The 24,902-nt window shown below is 39.4% G+C and overlaps 1 protein-coding gene across 3 annotated transcripts in view; it reads right to left on the reverse strand.

Annotated features, from left to right (window-relative positions):
• The window catches only part of Nell1 (neural EGFL like 1), a 794,610-nt gene that overhangs the window by 701,443 nt on the left and 68,265 nt on the right, over nucleotides 1–24,902 (reverse strand). For all 3 annotated transcript variants that reach the window (XM_071617126.1, XM_071617125.1, XM_071617124.1), the window contains exon 3: nucleotides 4,718–4,868. In XM_071617126.1, the coding sequence (XP_071473227.1) occupies nucleotides 4,718–4,868 (151 nt within the window). The remainder of the gene's footprint in view (nucleotides 1–4,717; nucleotides 4,869–24,902) is intronic.

Consider the following 24,902-nt stretch of genomic DNA (forward strand, 5'->3'; position numbering starts at 1 on the left):
AATAGTGGTTACCAGGGACTGAGGGGGGTTGTTTTAAAACGTTTGAGTTAACTCACATGTACAGTTATATATTCATTTCACTTATTAAAAGTTTAAATGTTTTAACTCACTAATGAGTTTAAAGTGTTTACAACAATGGCTGAACTCAAAAATAATTTAAGTAACTACTACTATTTTTATTCATATTGTTAGTTATTATTATTTAATGAGGCTAAAATCCTAAATCAAACATCAGTAAGTTTAATTGAAAGTTTATTCAAAGATTCTCAAGAATAGTTCAACATTATGGATTCTATTAATATAATTAATTAGGTTAATAGATAACAGTGAAAACAAAATTATCTCAAAAGGCACACTGAAGGGATATTTAATAGGTATTCATGATATTTTGGCCTTTCAAGTAAATCAGAAATGAAGTTAAATTTCCTTTACATCATGACTAGACACATAGATCAGAATTTATTACTAGACATTATTATCAACACATAAAAAGAACATATTAAATCATAAAGGAAAAAGGATTGCCTTCTGTCTTCTGACTTTAATGAGAACCTTTAATCTATTTATTAATTATTTACCAGTGTTACAGTGATTCTAGTGGATATTATAAAATAAGAAGTAACGGGTACAAATATTAGAATTTTGGAGAAATATTTTCAATGTTTTCAAATTCAAAAATTTCATACCTAACAAATTAAGCAGGATCATAAAAAATTGAATGCTTGGGGGCAGGGTTGCAGCTCAGTGATAGAGCGCTTGCTTAGCATATGTGAAGCACTGGGTTCAATCCTCAGCACAACATTAAAAAACTAAACAAATAAAATAAAGGTATTGTGTCCACCTACAATTAAATATTTTTTTTAATTGAATGCTTGGTACATGGCATGCAATGAGCAAAAGTTAGCTTTCAAACAAAGTCCACATAGTTAAAAAAAAAAATCTGCTAAAACTCATTATTAGAACCAGAATGAAAATATCAAAAGAAAACTACAGACCAACATCCCTCTTAGGAACATAGATACAAAAATCTTCAACAATGTACTATTAAATCAAATCCACTAATATAAAAAAATGGATTACACAATATAGTCAAGTGTTATTTATCCCAGGAACGCAAACTTGGTATAACATTCAAAAACCAATTCATATATCACATCAATAGAATAAAAAATAAAAACTACAAGATCTTCTCAATAGATACAGAAATGGAATGAGGAAAAAATTCAACACCCTTCATAATAAAAATACTAAATAATAAAAACATCCTCCATCTGATTTTTTTTTTAATCTACAAAAAGAAAATAATTCCTTCAACCTGGTTAAGAGCATCTTTGGAAACCCACAGATAGCACAGTTCATGGTCAAAACTGATAGCTTTTCCCCAAATATCAGGAGCAATACAACAATGTCTCCTCTCACAACTTCTATTCAACATTGTACCATAAGTTCCAGGCAGGGCACTTAGGCAAGAAAATGAAATAAAGGACATCCAGGTAGAACAGGAAGAAATAAAACAGTCTCTATTTGCAAACAACATGATCTTCTCTGTAAACATCCTGAGCAATACACTAAAAAAAAAAGTCATTTTGGAAAGCACTCTAGCAGTTCTACAAATAAACAGAATTTACACTTGATCCAGCAATTCCACTCCTAGCTACATACCCAAGAGAATGAAAACATTATGTCCACACAAAAACTTGTACATGAATCTCACTATTCTGTACAATATGCATCAATTTAAAAAATTATAAACTTTTATGAGTGTTCATAGCAGCATTATTCATAATAGCTAAAAAGTGGGAACAATTCAAATGTCCAACAACAGATGAATGGATAAATAAAATATGTTGTATCCAAGCAAGGCAAAATTATTCTGCAAAAGAAATGAACTACAGACACATACAAGATGAATGAACCTTGAAAACACTGTATATGTAGCCCGTCACAAAAGGACCACTAAGAATATGAATTTATTTATATGAAATGAACAAAACAGACAAATCTATAGAGACAGTAACTAGATTAGTAGTTACCTAAGCTTCAAAGGCTTATGGGGAGACTGAGAGGGACAGCTGAGGGATATGGAATTTCTTTTTGGAATAACAAAAATTTCTAGAATTGGTTATAGTGATGAATGCACAACTTTGTGAATATCCTAAAAACCACTGACTGATAAAAACAAAACTCAGCTAGGAATGCAATAATGCCCATGATATCATAATAGGGCAAATATATTTAATTCTGATCAAAAGTGATACAATCAGGATCACACAGGAGGGAATCACAAAAAGAAGGTCTCTGACCTTCCAGCCAACAATCTAACCACGAGTTACCTAGAGCCTCTGCTCCTGTCTAAAGAAAATCCTTGGTCACCAGATTTTACACATGATCAAATGTGAATGCCAAACATTTGTAGGACAACTTGCTCCTGCAGACATTATTTCTTTGATAAATAAGAAAGATCCTGAGAACAATGAAATATTCTCATTCATTACAGATGGGAAACTTCTGGGAGGTTACTATAAATAGTTGAATTCCTAAATATATACCATTGTATATTCCCCTTCAATTTTATTGCATCCCAGGTCTTCTTAACTAGAATTTAATCTTCCTGAAGGTGGAAATCAGGTTTTCTCTGCTACCCATAGCCACTGCATTACAAACTCACAATCATTTATACTTTGCCTTGATTAGACTAAACAAATATGGAAGAGAGCACCATAAAATCCAGAGAAGATGATCTATTTCTATTTCTTCATATTTTATTTATTAGTCAATATCTGAAGTTTTCCTATTATAATGAAAAATTATCAGATGACTCTCCATTCAATGATCCTTGGGTTCTATTAGAAATCAGCTAGGGATATAAGAGAAGCTAATCTTAACTCTGTGTGGCAGTACTGATTTTTTTAAAAACCTTTTCTAAAGTAAGATTTTTGTAATTACAAAAGAGAAATCCAACAAATATGTCTGAAGACAAAAAGCAAGGAGAAATGTATATTTGTCAAGAAATAGCAGCAGCTCAATATGCATTGTCTTTTATCCGGCCTCATAGCAATTCTGCAAAATAAATTATTGCCTACATTTTTGACACAGAAATTGAAGTCCCAAAATACTAAATAGCTGATGTCACCCAACTAGAACTAGAACTCTAGCCAGTGTCACACTCTTTCTACTAAAAAAACATTCATTCCACATGTTTCTCATCTATTTTGAGGAGCCCACCTCTGTGTATGAAGGTATGCATTCTGGTCTTGGACTGTATGGTCCTCCACTCACACCCAAGCCCACAGGCCAGTGGGGAAAGACAGCCTTTCCACGATTGTGAAGCTGAGACTTGGCTTAACACCAAACCTGGGCACTCAGAATACCTTTGAACTAACCTGTATCTCTCAGAGGCATGTACATACATCACGCTGATTTCACTCAAAATCAGCCAGTTCCTAATGCTAACACCCACTCCCCGGCCAAAAAAAAAAAAAGGATCAGGGTGCCTCATAACCCCTTGAAGCTGAGAGCAAACTTAACCATTAAAAACAGAACTGTTGATCCTTACAAATGTTGAAAGAGTATAAAGAAACACCTTCGGTTCTAGTCAAACAGGTCCATTCATTGCGTCCCTCCTAAAAAAGTGCATTTCCTTACATTTCCTCACCTCTGTGACGACACACCAGCGCTATATACCCTTGTTCCCTTTCCTGCCAGAATTCTGCCTGTCCTTCAAGTCCTCTCTCTATGTGGTCTTCACCAACCAGTGAATTCAGTGAACTCAACACCTTGACATAATTTTGAAATTAGATGCCACTCTATTATTTCTTTATTATTAACTCCTTTTTATTCTTTAGCTTTAAGGTGGTCAAGCCATTGAATGGTTAGAAACTTAGAACCCTTTATGAAAAGGGTTGAACCTCATAATAGAGCAGTTTTCTTAAACGTCAAACCTATGGGGACCTTAATCCAAGTTTTTCCACTTGGCACTGAGGCTCTCCAATGATCTGGCTTCTACCTACCTCTTTAATACCACCCCTCACTGCCCACCCACAAATCTCATCTCTTCCCCCCACACACTTTTATATTCCAACCATGTACCCACACTTGCATTATCCTTCTTAAAATCTTGGAAACCTCTTTCTATAATGTTGTTCCCACCCCTTCATTCCCATTCCCCTATCAGAAAACACTTGGCTTTTTTCCTTATACAACCACAGGTCCTTTAGGAAGCCTTTCCTGGATATCCCAATCCTCAACAGGATTGAGTCCTCTCCCTTTCTTCCCTGAACTCTAACTGCTAGCATTCCATCACAGTGCTTTGTGATATTTATTTGTCCACATTCCCTACTTTCTTATGTGACCCTTAGAATAACACTTTTGAACTGTTCACCTCCCACACAAGAAATTCTTATTGAAGGCTATTAAACATAACTAATTAATTTGCTTGATGACTTAAGTATGGTGGATAGAATGCGGTTTTCCATGAATAAAGTCAACCTTTTAAAGGCAGGAGAGAAAGACACTCATTAGTGATCCTTGGAGAGCAAATAAGGGAAACACTTTGCCCAAAGTAAATTATTAATGCAAAGTAGATTCATTAATGCGTTCAGCAGAAATCATTCCTCAGCTAGCCGAATGTTTCCAAGGAGCTCCCACCCCTAAACTCCAAGGCATCTTGCATAGCCCATGAACTCTGAGTAGATTTTCAAAAGTGGAGATTTCTTACCTGTGTTCCAGTTCTCGAATGGACAGTATCACTCCTGAAGTTGACGGCTTCTGCTGTACAGTGGCCAAAAAGGTAAATTCACTCTTATTCCGGAACAACTGAATTAATTTCTCACTCACATGAGGGGCTGCATGGATCTCTCTCTCTGTATCTAAGAGTCAGGAAGGAAGAACGGGAGGAGAAAAAGGAGAAGACCAAGGAGGAGAAGGGTAGAGACGAAATAAAGAGGAGAGGGAAAAAGAGAAAGAAGAGAAAAAAAAAGATCACAGTTAAAAATGCCATGTTCAAGTATCCAGATCACATTTTTCATTTTCTCCTCTTGTCAATAGTTTCCATTTTTAGGTGCCATTCACCACTCCATACGGCCACATTCGTTCAATGAAAAACCCAGAAATGCTATCTCTGTCACCATGCCCACTTGTCACTTTGACAAGTTCACAACTGGCCAGACAGTGATTTTCTGACATGGATTTTGACAGGACACTGAGCAATTCAGCCTGCTGCAAACAGATGAAGTTGCTGTAAATAAGGTGAGAGGCAGACAAATAAACGGAGTCCTAAATTCAGAGAATCTTGGATCCAGCAGAACCCAAATGCCACTCAGCATGCCTCCAATCTCATTTTTCCCATAGGCTTGTTTTCCTTCTCCTCATAATGCATTTAAGAAACCTGCCCTTGCCTTGTGCCTAGCACAGATTTACTAGCACTAATAATGGCAAATGACTCTGCCTTTGCTTAAAGAATAAACACGAAACATGCTCATAAGTGTGCCTGAATTTCTCTGCAAATATGCAATGGATTGCTTTCCTCATGAAATATTTATTAAAGTTGAATCCAATTCAGCAGGACTGGATGTGTGAGAGTCCAGCTAATCCTGCTCCTAGACAGGAATCCCTCCTTCTCCAACATCAGCATAATGACAGGCATCCATCACTCCATACTCAGACTCACCCTGGCCGTGACAAACTGGGTGTTATCTCATTATTTCACCATACGTACATTTCCCGGCATCAGAAAGGGGCACCAAGGGAGCAAAGTTAGAGGAGACTACTCAAAGGACGATAAAGGGATATCAGAGGTGTATTCAGTGGTCTCCTCTCACAACCTGAACACCTCCTCTCAATGTATGACAACTACTTAGTTATTTCTCCAGGGCCACATGAGGAGTCTTTGAAAAACAGAGAACGGCAAAGACTACACCACATGGCAAACTTTTACAACAACGCTGAAGAATCTCAGCCTAAAGAATGGCCTCTCAAAAAAAAGAAAAAATAATCTTATAATTCTTGGTCTTGAGGCCCAGTTGTCTCATCTGCAAATAGAGGGGGTACCTAGGGGATCTCTCAGAGCTTCCTATCTCAACCTGTAGTTCTATGAATTACTGCTCAGCATACATGACACAGAAAGAACACCACAGCCTTTTCTACCTGCAAATGCCTAGGCTGAAGATTGTTTTAAAAAAAAAAAAGTGGGGCGGGGGGTGGTGGTCCTGTACCACAGAGGCACCTGAGCCAGACAGACCTCTCCATCGCACAAGTCCACCAGCATGACATTTGTTTTTCTGCCTGAAGAAAAGCCTTCGATATTCTACTGTAAAGGGCACATTGCTGGCTTTTGTCAAGGGTTGAGAAAAGAGCTAGCCACTTAAGGAGTGCTTCTGTGCCTTCTACAAAATCCCAGGTGAAAACTTTCCAGTTGGCATTTACAACTAATTAAGTATATAAACAAATCATATTGCAAACTAGAGAATATTAGCAACTTTTATTAACATTATTTTTATTATCATTACTTCTGGGCAAAATGCTCCCAATAAATTCCACCTAGAATTTAATTCTAGAAAAATAAATTGGACTTTTGAGATTATGTTGACTTTTTCCTTTTGTACTCATCAGTGAGGAATGAGCCCAATGAAGAGAAGGCCATGATTAATCAATAATGCCTGCTGGAGGAAAGGGGTATGGATATCATATTGAGTACAGGTGTCCTCACTTCTCATTCAATTCTCCTTGGGCAATATGTATCCCCATGACCAAGGGCCTTCAAATTTCTGCAACCCTAAACTTTCCCTTAAGCAAAAGACCCATGTATTTGACTTCCAACTTGATATTGCCATGAGAATATCTAGTCAGAAGTTCAAATTTTATGTGACTACCTAATAAGCATTTCAAATTGTATGTGTGTACATCAGAACTCCTTTTCTCTTCCCCAATCCTCTATCTTTAGATCCTAAAGTTCCCAGTCTTAGTAGGTGGTAATGCTCAGTTCCACAAGTCAAAATAATTAGAATTTGTCCTTGATTCTTTCCATTTCTTCTCCCTCTATGTCCAACCCAAGAGTGAATCAAGAGGGCTCCCATGTCTGGAATCTGTCCACTTCTTCCTAATTTCATTCTTATAGCTCTTGCCCAAGCCCCTGTCCTTGCACTCTAGAACAGTCTAATGGTGTCCTAATTAGTCTCCCTGCTTTCATGCAGCCTTCTTTCCCCCATTTTTCCACCCAGTAGCCAAAGTGCTCCCTTTAAAGCAAAAGTCTGAATCATTTCACCTTCCTGTTTAAAATTCTCCAATGGCTTCCCACTGCTTATAGGATAAAATCCAGCCCTGTTAGCATGATCTGCAAAGGCACACACATACTGATTCTTGCCTGCCCCTCCCTCTCCATCTCACACTCTCCTCCTTGTTTGCTGGGAGCACACCCCACCCACTCCTGTCTCAGATCTTTGGACCCTGCCCTCTCCCCAGAGTCATCTTCTGCCACCTCTCCACATGCCTGGCTCCTTCTCCTTTAGCACAAGCTACAAATGCAACCTCCCTGTCACTCTTTCTAAAGCAGGCTGTCCACCAATGTCCCTCTAACACACCACTCTGGTTATTTTCTCCATATAACTTGTCATAATGTATGGATTATGATCAGTTTGTTATTTCCTTACATTATTTATCACAATCTTGCCCCAGGCTTCTTTCTCATTTATTTTTCTCATTTATATTATTACTTTAAATAATCACATATGTTATAATATGTGATTATTTAAAGTAATAATATAAATGTAATAATATAAAATAAATAATATAAAGTAATAATATAAATAAGAAAATAGTAGGCATGGTATCTTTTTGAAAACTAGGAATATATGAGTCCTTCTCAAATGTCAGTGGCTATCAAATTAAAGAAGATGATATTTGATGCCAATTTGCTCCCCTCTACTCATCCCCCAACAGTCTGAACCAGTCCTACCACACTTCCGCTCACCCATCCTCCTTGAAAGCTGAACATTTCTTATGCTGACTTTTCTCATTTCTTTTTATAAATGATTGGCACATTGAAGTAAAGAGAGCCCATTAGCACTCAACAGAGTGAAATGTAAGAAATATCTATTTTGATACATGGAGACTTTATGAGCGTTCTCATTTTCAGAAAAGCCCTTTCAAATAAATGTTTATCATAATTCAGCCGATAAAATAACACAAGAAAGCAACGCCATGTCTTCTTAGAACATAGAGGCAAGAACAATGAATCAGGTTTCCAGGGACTGAGACTACTCAGAGACTTTTAAGTAACTAGCCGTGTACCTCAGATAAAGACACTCTACCCCTCTGAACACTACACTCAACATCTAAAAATCAAGATTAAACTCTGTGATCTCCAAGTTCTTTCCTAGCCTCAATATTTCATTTCTGTTAATCACTTTACCCTGCTCCTAGCCATGTATCAAAAGAAGGTACTAAGGGTATTTTCCATCCATAAAACACAGATTTTGCAGATTTTTCTCCTTTGGTGATTTTCCACATTGGCATAAAATATTAACTTTTCAATTGCTGAAAATAGTGACATGTCACCTACTTTACAGAAGCCTGATTTTTTTTTCCTGGAGTTAAAAGAGCAACCAATGAAAACCAAGTAATGGGAGAGGAGGGGAGGAGTAGGGAGGATAGGAAGGGCAGCAGAATAGAATAGACAATATGATTGATGTATGTACATTCCATGTATGTATTATATATCAAAATGCATTCGACTATCATGTATGACTAAAAAAATAAATAATTAATTAATTAAAACACACACAAAATCATGATGAAAACTAATATTTCCTTTTATTGATTTTTAAAAAAAAAATAAATGACAGCAGAATGCATTATAATTCTTATTACACATATACAGTACAATTTTTCATATCTCTGTATATAAAGTATGTTGACACGAAAAAAAAAGAACCATAAAATGAAATTTCTAAAAAAAAATGTGTATATATATATTTTTTTTTTTGATAGAGAGTATTTTATTTACAAAAATCAATATTAATAAAAGTGAAATGAATGTGTATATATTAAACATATAAACAAATCCCTATCTGAAATTATGCTAAAAAAATCTGTAATTTTATAATAAATTACTTTCTAAGTGGAAAAAAAAAAAGAAAACCAAGTAATGGGACCCTATAGTGAATATTGTACTTCCATATTCAGCCACTATAGTGTGGGTTTGCTGTGTTACTTGAGAATAGTCAGTTCTGCTAGAGAGAACAAGAAAAACAAGTAGGATGGATGAGGCTCATAAGAAGTGTTAAATATAGATATCAAGTTAGAAACCTGTGAAACATGTTACACAGATTGAATAAATGGAACATTAGCAAGCTGAACATAGATAAAAAGAATCAAATAAGAGTATTGTTTGCAGATAGAATGGGGCAGGAGGGCCAAATCATAATATATACATCATGCCACCTTCAGAATGACAGCTATGTCATCACTAAATCCAACACCCATTATTGACATTCATTCCATTCCCATTGGGTCCCCACAAGTGCACTCCCTGAGAAATGCCAATAAAACTCATTACCACTCACCAAATGGACTGGTAGACCACAATTGTGGTCAGAATTATTTGCCCCAAGCATGTCAGCTCCAGTCTGAATTTCCCTCCCTAACTTTTCTACGTGAACTCGAGTCCTTGTAACCTCACCATCAGGAAAGCTATTACAACCCAGAGAGAAGAAAAGAGAAGGGGTATGGTAAAGAATGAATATAGGGACAATGCTTAACTCAAGACTCGGGTGGAGTGTCCTTCTCCCCTTCTTGCACTGTAGCCTAACTCTCCCAGCCTACTCCATCTCTTTTCCTTGTTTCCTCCTGGAATTGCAAATTGATTTAAGAAGCCATGTGATTCAAGCATCTGAATTTGATCTATTTGTGAGGCTTTTCATTTTGTGACCTCTGGGTGTATATTTGGAGGCTGTCTTTGTGTCAAGTAATGTTCCACACAACGAACATGTAAGATGAACATTTTTCATTTTTTTAAAAGGTTGGAAAAAAAATATCATTCCAAATACTCAGAGGTTTAGCATAATCTACTTAAGAAATGCTAACTCAGCATCAAGGGTTAAATGCTCTTTCTTTCCTAGGATGGAAATGGTGCTACCTAGTCATTTTTAAAGAAAGACTAAAACTGCTAATGTGATGATTAAACATCAGAAAAAAAAAAAAAAAAAAAAACAAAGGTGTTGGATGAAGGGGAGGAAACTAGAGAGTGGAGAAGAAAAGGAATGGAATGAAATGATATTCACATATTCTTCTCTGCTAAATATAGAAGCAACTTTATTTCCCTTTTCCCTGACTTACAGGGTGAGGATGGTGGTGAATGGTGAATTTCATTGTCAACATATATTTGTGCATCATCTGCATCAGGCTCTATGCTGGGCACTAGGGAAATGAAAGTAAAAATGTAGTTTCTTTCCTGGAGGATAGATAAATAAGACAGTTTTCCAGTGACAACAGGTACAGAACAAAGCAGTGCACAAAGGACAGAGGTGGCCTACGGAGACTGGGTATGACATCACAGAGGATGCGTCATTGAACCCAACTCAAAAGAGATGAATAAGCCTTCACCAGGCAGGAGTGTGAGGATGGACAGGATGTGCATTGTAGGGTCGCTGTGCAGACCTTCACAGTACCCTGGCATTTTTCTTTCTCTGCAAGCATCTCTCTCACTAAAAGTCCAGCAGGGAGGGCTGGGGCTGGGGCTCAGCGGTAGTGCACTTGCCTGGCATATGTGATGCATTGGGTTCGATTCTCAGCACCACATATAAATAAATAAATGAACAAATAAAGGTCTATCAACAACTTAAAAAATATTATTTTTAAAAAAAAGTCCAGCAGGGAAAGCATCTACTCAAACTAATACTGGAGGGAATTCTCAGGCCCCTGACCAGCCAAGGAGCACCAGATTAGCACAAAGCAGAGTAACTGCCAAAATCCCAGCTGATACATCAGCTAAGGATTGATGAATCAAGGTAGCAGAGAAGCAGCAACCAGAAACATGAAGAAGCAGACACATCAGGGCAGCCCACCTCAGCCTTGACTGATGGAGAATTCAGACAACATTTAATATCTACATGAGAATCTCACACATGGCAAACTCCTGGTACAGATCAGGCACATTCTTCTGGTCTAAGTCTTGCTTAAACTCATGGCAAGATTGGTCCCTGAAGGCAAAACAACTCTTGTTCGTTTGAACTGACAGTTGGCTTTTCATTTCTGAGTGCAGAGGAAATTTGCCAATTCCAAACTGTCAACTACCCATGGAGCAATTCCTGCTGTGGGGAGGGAGGGTGGGGAGGAGGCACATCACTGTTAGGTCTTGCAGACCATCCTTGAGAATGTCAGGTAATGATCCAAGCAGCTTTCAAAGAAGCAGAAGTCACAAGCAGAAAGTAGTGGGAATACCAGGAAACTTCCAGTTAATATGTAAGGGATTTTCATCTCCACTCACAAGTGCACAATAACATTCCTTTAAACCTCTATTAGCTCCAGAAACCATAATGATAGAGGGCGAATGTGTGCCTTGTTGCAGGCCCAAGTGCAGGGCCACACGCTGTTCCTGTCATTTCACTTATGATCATCTTAGGGGTAGGCCTTATTAGGATTTCTATTTTACAGATGTGAATTTAAATAATATTCTTAAGAATGCTGAGCTAGGAAGCCACGGTACTGAGCGTCCAACCCAGCAGGCCCGTTCCACAGGGCATACGTTCACCAGCACTGTGTCTTCTATTTATCAATATGTCAGCACTTGATTTATGTGGAAAAGAGACAAATCACCATCATATGCCCAATGCCTGGCACTTACTACTTACACTATTTATTTAAAAAAATTGAGTAAATGAATGAATGAACTATTTCTACAAACTTCATGAGGTAAATATCAAAATCTCCTATTGTATGGGGCAAAGACACTGAAGCACAGAGAAGGCTAATGACTGCCCAGTCACATGGCAAACAAATGGAGGGAAAACTTAACTCTTCTTGCCCATTGAAAACCACCATGGCACTCATGGAGATGACTGGCACCCTGGTATTTTTCATCCTCCTCTTCCTCTCTCCATCTACCCTTGCCTTGACCCAGCACCCCAAGCCTCGTTTCCCTTATTCCCAGAGCCATGGTCCCTCCACATTGCTGCATTCCCCTCTGCTGTGACCTCTCTCTCCTCTACCTCTCTTTTGGGCACCATCTTAAATGTTATCCCTCAAGCCAACTTCCTCTGACCACTTCAGACTACTTGGTTCCTTATATTTTGTCTTCCTTGTGCTTATCACAACCATGTATGTGATCATTTTATTCATGTCATGTTCCTCACTAGACTGTAAATCCCGTAAGGAACTGTTTACCAATATATACCCACCACTATTACAGTGCCCGGCACACAGTAAAGCCTCAACCACGCTGGTTTAATCCAATATATCTTGACTCCAGACTCTGGAACACAATGTCAGAAAGGAGGTCTGCTGGAGACTCTCAAATATAATCCCAACCTGTTGAGATAAACTGTCTTAAAATAATGAGCTGCCTAGAAATAATAAAACCAGTTCAGCATCCCCAACTTCTCCATTAGGAAATGGAGCCTAAAGAATCATGTGACACATGGTGTTAGTCAAAATCTTTTTGTAATTACTATATGACTCAATCAAGAGATTCCAATGCCCCCATAATTTTACTAATTAGATAGGCACTGAAAGGCAGCTGAGCTCTTTCATGAATGTTTGACAATACCAGCAAGGAAAATCAGCTCATCCCCTCTGTCACTAAGAAACTAACAAACTGCAACCACACTTCTTTAGGCTCTCTCTTCACACTGTCACCACAACCTACAGTGGTCAAGTCTCTACTCCATTACCCTTTCTCTTCATCCCCACTCCTCTACCCCAGCTCACCTGGGGAAGCCAGGGAATAAGGAAAAAGGTAAAGTACTAATGTCAGCTCCATTTGAGTCACAAGAGGAAAAGAAAGAAGAAAAAATGAATGATTAAGAAGACTGCATTAGATTATGCTAAGTGAAGCTAGCCAATCCCTAAAAAACAAATGCCAAATGTCTTCTTTGATATAAGGAGAGTAACTAAGAACAGAGTAGGGTCGAAGAGCATGAGAAGAAGATTAACATTAAACAGGGATGAGAGGTGGGAGGGAAAGGGAGAGAGAAGGGAAAATGCATGGAAATGGAAGGAGACCCTCAGAGTTATACAAAAGTACATACAAGAGGAAGTGAGGGGAAGGGGAAAAAATAATACAAGGGGGACAAACGAATGTCAGTACAGGGGGCAGAGAGAGAAGAGTGGAGGGGAGGGGAGGGGAGGGGGGATAGTAGAGCATAGGAAAGGCAGCAGAATACAACAGACACTAGTATGGCAATATGTAAATCAATGGATGTGTAACTGATGTGATTCTGCAATCTGTATATGGGGTAAAAATGGGAGCTCATAACCCACTTGAATCAAATTGTGAAATATGATATATCAAGAACTATGTAATGTTTTGAACAGCCAACAATAAAAAAAAGAAGACTGCATTACATAGCAAAAAAAAAAAAAAAAGAGCTACCCAATAGTAGAGAATGGTTAAGTAAATTAGGGAATTTACTTGATTACATATGAAAATTATTTACTTAATTATGTATGGAAATTATGTATGATATCTTAATATATCTGGGATTATTATGTGAAAATAAGGGGCTGAGGATGGGGCTCAGTTGATAGAGCTCTTAAATGGCCTATGTACAGGCCTGGGTTCAATCCCCACCACCACAAAAAGGGGGAAAAAAGGAAATATCTAAGAAATATTGTCAAATAGCTACACAGTTATATGTATAGTAGTATATCAAGTATACATAAAATTTATTTAGCAATCTAAAGCAGACAGATTGGAATGACCTTCAATCAAAATGTTAGCAACTGGGAGCTAACATGAGTGAAATTTTCTTCTTTGCACATGTCAGAATTTCCCAATCTTCTCAGAATTATTGTAAAGAAAAACAACAAAATTTCTCCTAAAATATAAGAGCATGTTATAAAAACATGGAAGAAACAAGAAGGGAGTCCTATAAAAGAAAAAAAAAAGAAGCTCTCAGCACCTTGCTGTCAATCACATAACTGGGTATCCTTAAATTAGTGAAGACACCAGACTCTCCCTCCAACCAACCTCAACTAAGTTTGCTATTCATAAACATGACTCCTCTCCCTAAGGAAGGGATCAGTCAGCTCCCTGAATGGACTGCTAGGGCATTTCAATAAAAACATTTTCCAGCTGCCTGGTAACCATGTTCACCTGCCCATTGCTCACATCTGCCCATGTGTGACCTGGTCAGAACTAATGCCCATGCTTATCCCCATGAAAGTCCAGCAAGATGGAACTGAAGTATACTTTGTCAGTAACTGACCATCAAACTTCCTCAACTCTCATTTTCATCTACGTGACTGTTAAGAGTCTAGGCATCCAGCAGATGCATTCACTCCATGGTGTATGAAGTTCTGTACATAAAATGTTACTGGGTGCAAGCAAGAACACTGTTTCCGTCAAGATCTATTCCCTGGGTTCTGTAAAAGATAGGAAAGAAGTCCTTGTTCCTGCCCTCTGTGAACTATCCATCCATCTATCCATCCACTCACTTGCTTATTCTTTCTTACTTTAGAAACTTTTACTGAGGAGTCTTCTGAACCAGGCATTTGGACACAAAGTGGATCTTCTCTAGGGGCTAAGAGACTAATAGTAAATGGTGTCTGATTGTACCATTCAGAGGTATAACAGAGGCATGGCAAGCCTGAACCAACCTGAAACAGAACCACAGAGTTTGAAACCAGGGACTTGACCTTTTGACTAATGGGTAGAACAGGCAGTGGTTAAGAGCTCAGGCTCTGAAGCTGTCTCCTCCTCAGATTCCAACTTTTCTCTTTTACCAGATGTGTGACCTTGGGCAAGTTAATCTCTCTATGCCTCCGCTTCCTCGTCTATAAAATGGAAACAAAAATGCATCGACCCCATGGGGAACAGTATAAAGATTAAATCAATTAGTGCATGTTAAACTCTTAAAACAGTTTCTTTCACATAAAAAGTACATGACAATTGTTAGTTTCTTTGGAAAGCCGGAGGGCAGGCCCTGACCCTGTAGATGTGTCAGGAACCATCATGTTATGGCAGCCTGGGTGCTACAGCTAGAGCTGAGGTCAAGATCAAACCAATATTGGTTATGGCTGTGAGCCAGCAGGAAGACAATGGGCAGGTGAACATGGTCATCAGCAACAGCTGGAGGCATGGGTAGTGGCCACTTCTCTGTTTAAAAAAAAAAAAAAAATTCAGATTCTATGAGGGTTCTGGCCATTCCACTTGCGTGAGTTCCTCTCAGCTGACATCCACATACGTTTGAGTTTTGACTTTTTGCTAGATATCAAGCAAAAGACTTTAAATAGGTTAGTTAGTCCTCACAGAAGTCTAGAGATGTCAGTATTATTATCTCTATCTTGTAGATGAGGTGCAAAGGGTTAGGAAGAGTAAGGCAGCAGGAATGCAAATTCAGACCTGCCTTAAGGCCAGCCACAAGGCACCATTGCCTCTCAGTGCCATCTGTCATCTCAGACACACCAGAATTTTTCTTTCTACACTTTTATTGGTGCATAGTAAGTATTTATAATAATGTGATTTTTTGCAACATATTCATACATGCACACAATGTAACAACATAATTTGTTGGATATTTCTCCACAATACTTCCACTTTCCCTCTCCTCCTCCCTTTCTTTTTCCTACTATTGGTCTTCCTTCAGTTTTCATGAGATCCCTCCACACCTTTCTTTATCTTTTTCCTCTCTTGCTTCTACATATGAGAGAAAACATATGACCCTTGACTTCCCGAGTTTGACTTATTTCATACAACACAATGCTCTCAAGTTCCATCCATTTTATGCAAATGACAATTTATTCTTCTTTATGACTGAATAAAACTCCATTGTGTATGTATGCCACATTTCTTTGTCAATTCACATCCATTGGTAGACAGCTAGGCTAGTTTCACAATTTGGCTATTGTAAATTGTGCTGCTACAACCATGGTATACATTTATCACTATAATATGATGACTTAAAATCTTCAGGATAAATACTGAGGAGTGGTATAGCTGGGTAGTGCGGTGGTTCTATTTCTAGTCTTTTGAGAGACCTACATACTGATTTCCACAGTGGTTGTACTAATTTACAATCCCAGCAACAGTGTAAAAAGTGTTCCTTTTCTCCACATCCTAGCTAACATTTATTATTGTTTGTATCATTGATGACTGCCATTCTGATTGGTGTAGGATGAAATCTCAATGTAGTTTGGATTTGCATTTCTACAACTACTAATGATTTTTTCATATATTTGTCGGCCATTTGTATTCCTTGAGAAGCATCAGCCACACCAAGATTTGAACTTCAGCTCTTGCTATGTACGTGCTGCCAGACCTTGCATAACTCAGTTTCCTTTCTCCATCCTTGAGTTGTCTCAATGTGTGATACGATGGTAATAACCACCCACCTTGCAGAGTTATTTAATGAATAAATTAAAGAACAATGGAAAATGCCTCACATATAGCTAGCAGACTCCTAAGGATGTTTCTGAGTAGCTTTGCAAAGAATGGCCAAAAGTCTACCCACTAAAGTCTCAGATTAAAAATTTTCCAATTATGTTCATAACACATGATCATATTTCATATTTATAACAACCTTGTTGGGTATGCATTCATAGCCCCACTTTAAAGATGAAGCATCTCTGACTAAGAGAAGAAAAGTGACCAAGATTTCACCTCTCACAAGAAGCCAAGCTATGTCTACTGATTCTAAATTTATAGCTCTTTCTGTATATTTTTGCATGGTTTCCCTAATCCCCCACATGAGAGAATCATTGAACTTCTCCATTAGATTCCAATGCCATGTGTCCCCTCCCTATGGAGCATCCTCCAAGAGACTAAAATAGTACTTCACATATTAAAAATTAAATTTTTAGCCCATCAAAAAAATTTGGAACAGTGAGGTGACCTAATTATAATTAGTTCCCTTTTGTGCAGCGTCCTAATTCTCAGGCATAAAAGAGACATTTTAAACGGTGTATTGGCTTGATCTTGCCACATCTACTCAGATTCAATAGTAAACAGTAGGGCATCATGTTCAACCACCAAGCTCTCTAATTTATGATTATTCATTAAAAATCATTTTTACATGTTGCTTCAAATGCTGTTTTTCAAGAATAAAAATCTGCCTGCATTGAAATGCACGGTGATTTTAATATGCAAACCTCCTACCGAGATGATGTCTCATTTTAATTATTGTTTCGGTTTAATGGGTTTTCATTAAATTAGAGGATGGAGCAATTACTAGGGTGAACAGCTAATGTTTCAAAGGTAAGCTCCCGTGACTCTGTGGGCAAAAAGACAGTTGTGGCATAAAGAAGCAGAAAGCTTAACTCTTCTGCATTAGCTTGTATTCAGCCTGACAGAAAACAGCACTGGCTATTTCCTCTCTTCGCTTCCAAATACAACTAGCATCCCATCTCTGTGATAGGCAAACAACTTGAAGCATGTGTTTAACTTGGGTTATCTTAATCATTTAACTTTTCTACCAAGAATCCAGGTGCCTCCATCAGACTAGAAAGTACTTTTCAAGGTCTACAGCCTGCAAAGCGATATGTCAAATCATAGGAAAATAATTCTGATGAAATTGTCTTCTCTTTCGCACATAAGTAATTTAGTTGATTTAGTGGATTAATGTCTGACTTTCCACCCCTGGGAAATCGGTCCAACTTTAATACAGGATGCAAAGACTAAAATCATATTAATTAGAAAACTGTCAGAGACTCGAGTAGAAATGACTTTGGTGGCCTCAGCAATATTTCACCCTGGAAACTGTACAAATTTGGCACTCTGAAACCAACAGGGTAGCATTACCTCAGACAGGAGTGAAGGAGTGAATGAAAAGTAGGACATGAGTGGAGGGTAAGAAAGTCTGCTTTTCTGGGGTCCTGGTGGTCAGAGCAGAAGGACATGACTCCATGCTAGGAGGTGGGACACCACACTGAAGAAACCTGCGCCTGGGAAGGTGGACAGGGTGGCACGCTTCACATGTCATTTTTTTTCCTCTCCAAATTAGCTATGGAGAAAGAGAGGGAAGCAGAGGGGGTCCTTCTAGAAATAACCAGTCTATTAGGCTAAGGCATAAGAATGCCAAGCAAATAGTGCAGAAGCCTCTTCGCCTGCTATGGGAAAGAGAAAGAAATCTTTTCCAAATCGGAAAGGAATCAAAGCAACATCAGTCCCAGATAACCCAGCAGGAACTGAGTGATAAATAGAAACCTTCGTTGCTCACCACTAACCCACTCCCAGGCTGAAATTTCTCTTTGTGTTATTATTTTAATTGTATATATTTATAAGATAGCGTATAGTAATTCCATTCACATATACAATGTGTAATGATAAAATCAGAGTGGTTAGTATTCCCATCTCCTTAGACATTTCTTAAAATTTTTTTGATTAATATGCAATAATTGTACATATCTTTGGGTAGAGTGTGAGATTTCAATACATATATACAGTGTGTACTGATCAAAGTAGGTAATTAATGTTTCCATCTCCTAATCATTACTTTGTTTGGAGCTTTCAAGCTCCTATCTTCTAGTTACTCGTAAAATATATAATAAGTATATTTCTGACAAGGATAATAATTGGGACACCTCAATGTAAGGCTTTCTTTTCAACTCCTTTATTTCCACTGTCCTAAAAAGCACACCATCAGCTCTTGGATCGCATGCATTAATCTAATTACACGGCTTGTTAGCTAATTAGTTCCGGAGCCACTGCTGGGGAGGCTTTCCTCACTATTTATCTGTCTGGGTTGGCCACAGGGTGTCTGTGCTTTCAGTTTCCAGGGGGAAACTGAAAACTGAAGCAATTACTGGCCTCCCAATCCTCTGCTGAGGAAAGAGGGTTTTCTGAACAAGGAACAGGTCACCTAAAACTCCAGACTTTGAACAGAAGCTTCACGAAATGTATGTGGCTGGGGCTGTAGCTCAGTGGCAGAGCACCTGCCTAGCATGTGTCTGGCACTGGGTTTGATTCTTAGCACTACATAAAAATAAACAAAATAAAGGCATGCTGTCCATCTACAACTATAAAAAAAGAAAAAGAAAAGAGAAATGTAGGTATCCACCCAGAAAGAGAACTACCCGTGTAGTTTTTCTGCACCTGATCTTTGAAAATTGACCTTCTCTTTAGGGATTTTATTCCAACTACATCAAACATTAGCATCACCCTTATAATGAATTCTTGGAAACATTGCTTGCCTCTTGAGTTCAGAGCTACTTGCTATCTGCCCACAGGATCTTGCTTAACCAAATTCCCACCCATACCCTTCTTAAAAAAGAACCACCACTGTAGGCTAAAATTATAATTCGCATTTACTGAAGCATCTAAAAAATAAATAAAAATGCCAATTCAGAAGAAAATTGATCTTTGATCATTGTTGCAGTAATTTGGCTCTTACATATCCTAGGTTAAGAACCCTGAGTGAGCTATCAATAAATTACCCCTTCAGCTTATTAAATAATGTTTTCATCATTTCAAAGGGTGCTGTAGGTTCCTAAGGAATCTTTTCTGCATGTGTGTGACCTAAATTGGGTGACAGATGTTCTTTTCTGCTCCCTAAACTGCCCACAGTAAATGAGATTGATCCTTCAGTCTTATTCACACTCCCTGAGTGCAGGACAGAGAGAGGCGGTGCTAGGCACAAGTTGCTCGCTGGTGCTCACTGGTGGTCAGGTGTCTCAGATAAAGTCCACCCTCCAGCAAACCCTGAGCTTTGCCTCCACCGCAGCAACCTCCCTTGATCCTCTTGCCTATGACCCTGCAGCAGCTGCCCACGGTCGGCTCCCTTCCACTATGTCTTTCTCTTGTTCTGTTCTCCTCTTTTCCTCTTCTCTTGGCTTCTTCTTGCCTCTCTCTTTTACAGCTTCTCTCTTTCCCAGGTAGCAATCTGAGAATCAGAGAGTATCTCTTTCAAACTTAAGTCCTATCCCATGGATCCCATCAGTCCCTTGCTTTAAATCCTCCAAAGGCTGCCTGTATTAATTTTCCAAGGCTGCTATAATGAATCATTGTAAAAGACTGGTTTAAGACCATTTCATTATCTTATAGTTGCGGAGGTCAGAAGTCTAAACGGGTATCACTGGACCAAAACCAAGGTGTGGACAGTGCACACTGCCTATGGAAGCTCTGGGGGAGAATCCATTTCCTCACATTTTCCAGTTTTCCTTGGCTCGTGTCCTTTCCTCCCTCTCCAGCATCAGCACCACAGCATCTTGTAATCTCCCTCCACTTCTGCTACTCATCACTTCTCTATCTTCCTATTTCTACCTTATAAGGACCCTTTGGATTACATTGGGCCTACTTGGATAATCCAGGATAATGTCCCCATCTTAAGATCCTCTTACCACTTACAGTAAATATTCATTGGTGGTAGAGACTAGGATGTGGACGTCTTGGAGAGGGAGGGGGTATTATTCAGACTCCTATGTGGCTCAATGCAATTCAAATAAACCCTAACTTTGGGCCATGACCTGAAAGACCTCACATGATCTGGCCTTGACCATACTCCCCTGGTGCTACCACCCTCATACTTGTACCCTTAAGAAGGATCACATCAGTGTGATCCTAATGGCCTTTATCTAGCTGTTCCAAGAATGTGGGCTCTGAAGCAAATCAGACTGGGTTCAATTCTCAGCTTTGCTGCTTCCTGGACCTATAACCTTGTCCAAGCTTTTCTAAGGCTCTGTTTCTCTTTCTATAAAATGGGGCTGATGATTTCCCCTATAAATTCGTTAAAAGGACTAAATAAGTTAACGAATATAAAGGATTTAGAATATTGTCTAGCAGATTAAAAATATTCATCATAAATAACATAAGTGATCATTAATAATAATTTATCTTTGCATAGCTGGCTCCCTCTACATTTAGGTGACAGTTCAAAAGCTTAAATATCACTTCTGTAGGGAAGCAGTCCCTAATAATCCTAGCTACAGCTCCCTCTCCAAGTCAGTCAGTCTCTCTTTCTCTTTCCAATATTGCTCTTTTAGTTCCTTTGCGGTATGCATCACTATCTAAAGTTACTTGTTTATTATATACTTGTTTACCATGATTGGCCTCCTCTGCTAGAATGTAGGCTTCATGGAGACAGAGACTTTGTCTTCTCTCTACTGAATCCCTCACATCCAGAACAGTGCCTGTCACAAGGATGCACAATAAATACTTGTTGAGTTCATGAATAAATGAATATGATATATTCCTGGTTCTTTCCTTGCTGCACCCAGACCAAGGGCTCCTCAAGGGCAAGGCATGTGTGATTTTTTCTTATGTAATCAGGACCCAGGACAGACGTCTACACAGAGCAGCCTATCTGACTGAACAGTAAGTATGTCAATGAAATGGAAGGCTCCTTTAAAGATAAAGGTCAAAAAAAGAAGAAGAAGAAAAGGAAGAGAAGCGAAGAAAGAAATGATTTTCCTCCATCTGGTCACTCAATGATTGAGAAAGAAGCGACTCCAAAATCACAGTTAAAACAAGAAAGATTCAAAGCAGGAATACAGAAAGTTGCTTCCCCAACCTTGCCCTATCCCCTGCACACACACACCAGTGGTTTAGATAATTGTTTAATTATGAGGAGATTTTCTGTTTAAATTCAATGACAAAAGGTAGACTATGGCTAGCTTGAAATATACAACTAAAAGACAATTGCTGGGGAAGACCCTGCCAAGTCCTAAATACCAGCCATCTTTTCTTTTCTTTACAAGGAAGTCTACAGCTCATGTCTAGCCACATGGGAGCCTGCCCTTTACTTCAATCCCTGCTTTCATGTTGGCCAATTCTCAGTGTAGACACAACAAGACTTCATATTATTACTGTTGTTCCTCTCACTCCCAATACAATGCGGCACTAGGTTTCCACCTGATCCGGCATTAGGACTCATAGGGGACCCAGGGCAAGGTCTTTCTCAACATCCGTATTGAAGTGTAGAGATGTTAGCCTGCACCGTCCTCAGTCCCTTGAATGGGCTTAAGTGCAGCCCTCAGCTGTGGAGTGGATGTGGTTTATTCCCAAGGAAACTCATGTTGAAGCTTAGTCCCCAACATAATAGCACTGAAAATTCCTTTAAGAGGTGGGACTTCTTTGTATGCCTTGTCCAGTTACCCACCAACTGCCACCATAGACCTCTGAACTGTCCTGATGTAGAATACCCTTAACTGTCCATGCCCTACCTGATAGAGAAGAAGGACCTTTGGTCACTTGACCCAACTTCGCCCTCTCTCAGCAGGAAGCAATTTTGAGATGTCTCAGAATCACTTGGTTAAGTTAAAAAATATCAAGTCCAGCCTTCACCCCAGAGACTCAGAAAAAAATTGCCTGGGGTGGAACACAAGCAACAGTTTTTATAATGGTTCCAAGTAAATGTGACAAGTAGCCACGGTTAAGAATTGTATCTTTTTTGGTGCCCCAGCCTCAGAAGTGGCATATTGTCAGGTGCAGTGAGGCACATGTGTAATCCCAGTGACGCAGGAGGATCGCAAGTTCAAGGCCAGCCTGGACAAACGAGACCCTGTCTCAAAATAAAAAGGGCTGGGGATGCAGCTCAGTGGTAGAGCACCCATGGACTCGGTTTTCAGTACCATCACAAACAAACAGTGGCATACTAGCCAGTCTCAGGCCAGGTACAGCCTCAGCGAACTGGTTTTTCCCCCCAATGTTACCTACCACACTCCCATATTTCATCAAGTCCAAGGCAGTATAGATTTTAAGATACACCATTATTCTACACACCCCAAGAAAGAAAGAAAAGGCTATCGATTTTAAGAGACACCATAATTTAGAACTTTTCTATGTAACTTATTACATAATTTTGCCAATGTGAAGAAGTGTCTTTGTGTAAAGATCAATAAATACAGTATAAAACTGGGAGATTTCACATAAAAATTCAGATCGTCAATAAAGAGTCAAAAAGGATCACCTGGCCACACCGTGGTGACAGTGCAGTGAACGCTGAGACAGGAAACACAGCACACTGCACCATGACACCAATGGGCAGCATGCCACCAACGCCCCTGCCAGTGCACACCGCTCAGTCACCACCTGGCTCAGTCACCACCTGGCCGGCCCCCAATGCCCTGACATTGCCGCTTCTCCCCAGCACACGTCGAGCCTGTGCTCACGCTGCACACCACCTATACACTCAGACCCCAGACAAGCCCCCTCCAGCCCTTCTCTCCAGGGCTTCCCAGCCACCCCTATGTTTCTGGCCCCCAAGGTCCTCCAGGCTCATCCCAGTCCTTCCCAGCAGGACCCTGTTAACAGGTATCACTAGGTATGGCTCTTCCTAGCCCTCATTAAGAAGAATGCTTTGGCACAAAACACCCTCTTTCCTTTTCCCCAGTATAATGTACAAATGCATTCATTTTTCTGTGTGCCATGATAGGAAAAAGGTCAGGAAGTCTGGTCCTACTCATGGAGGTGATATCTGGGATGAGAAGATGTGGGATCTACTGTCCATCCTGGCAGTGAGTCTCTGAGGGAATTTTAATATCCTGAAACTACATCTGGGCGGCCTCTCAACCTCAGTGTCTCCTCCATGAAATCACGGCTCATGATAATGATGAACCTATGTCACAGAATCTCATGACAAACACCAAACACGTGGGATCATCTACACAAGTGGTGTTGAAAGTGTCACTCTCCTTTTCCTCCTTGTCTGGTGCCAGGATGGGATGACATCATACAGTGGGCACCCGTGGCAGCTACATGGGAAGGCTTGTTCCCCCCAGCCTTCTCAAGTAGCTTGTGATCAAGCAGTGTGAACAGGTGGAGAGAGGCCCGGATGATGAAAATAAACACTGGGTCGATTCATGCCTCACATCAAGTCCATAAATAATTTAGACTAGAGACAGGGGAGACCATGAGCATAAGGATGGCGTGGGTTGGAAAGTGTCTCCAGACAAATCTAATAATAAATGAGGAGCAATCAAGCCCTGTGTCAGCGGAGGAAGCCTATGGAACCGAAGGCTTTTTTAAATGAGATAGATATATCTTTTTTAAAAAGTGTTCCTTGGATGTAAGTCAACCTGATGAGCTTCTTTCTTAAGACCTTTGTTGCTGTCCCACAACACCTGAGGGATCCAAGTTTACTTTTCAAGGGAACTTTTCCTGCCACTGCTCTCCCCAAATCCCCCAAGACCAGAAATACCAAATGATCCAGACTCCATCTTCTATTAAAAAAAGAAGATGAAAATTTTTAAAAGAATGCCGTGTTCTGATCAACCACAGAGTCCTAACGTGAGCATGATAAATGCAAAGATGGCTGTCAGCGTTTCTATTTATGTGTAACTACTGCTGTAGCCCTTTCCTTAATTATGCTCTTATTCACGGTACGCACAGAGTCTGTCACCGTGGGTCTGGGTGTAACTAAGCCCGGGAGCTTCCATCCAGCATAAATATGTGCCACACACCCAGTTGTTCAGTGAAACTTTTTCAAATGAATTATTAGGAAGATTTTTAGAATTCTTCAAAAATGTCACAATAATAACTATTTTATCTTTTTTATGCTATAATTATGATTTGGAGCTTTGCTTTTCTTATTTCACCCAGACACACCACAACTCATGAATAAAATATGACAAGTTTGATAGCAGCCATTGGAGAGGGTTCATCCGTATCAGCAGACGTGCTCCGGGTACAAAGAGCCTTTGTGTTTCCACAGCCTTTGTTTCTGGGATGGGCTTTTATCTAAAAGGGAGACCACGTGTCTTCTCCCGTCTCCCTCATCCCTCTCCTACCACCCCACAGTTCTGCCTTCAGCACAACA

The sequence above is a fragment of the Marmota flaviventris genome, chromosome 9 (assembly GCF_047511675.1).
Source record: "Marmota flaviventris isolate mMarFla1 chromosome 9, mMarFla1.hap1, whole genome shotgun sequence".
Lineage (NCBI taxonomy): Eukaryota > Metazoa > Chordata > Mammalia > Rodentia > Sciuridae > Marmota > Marmota flaviventris.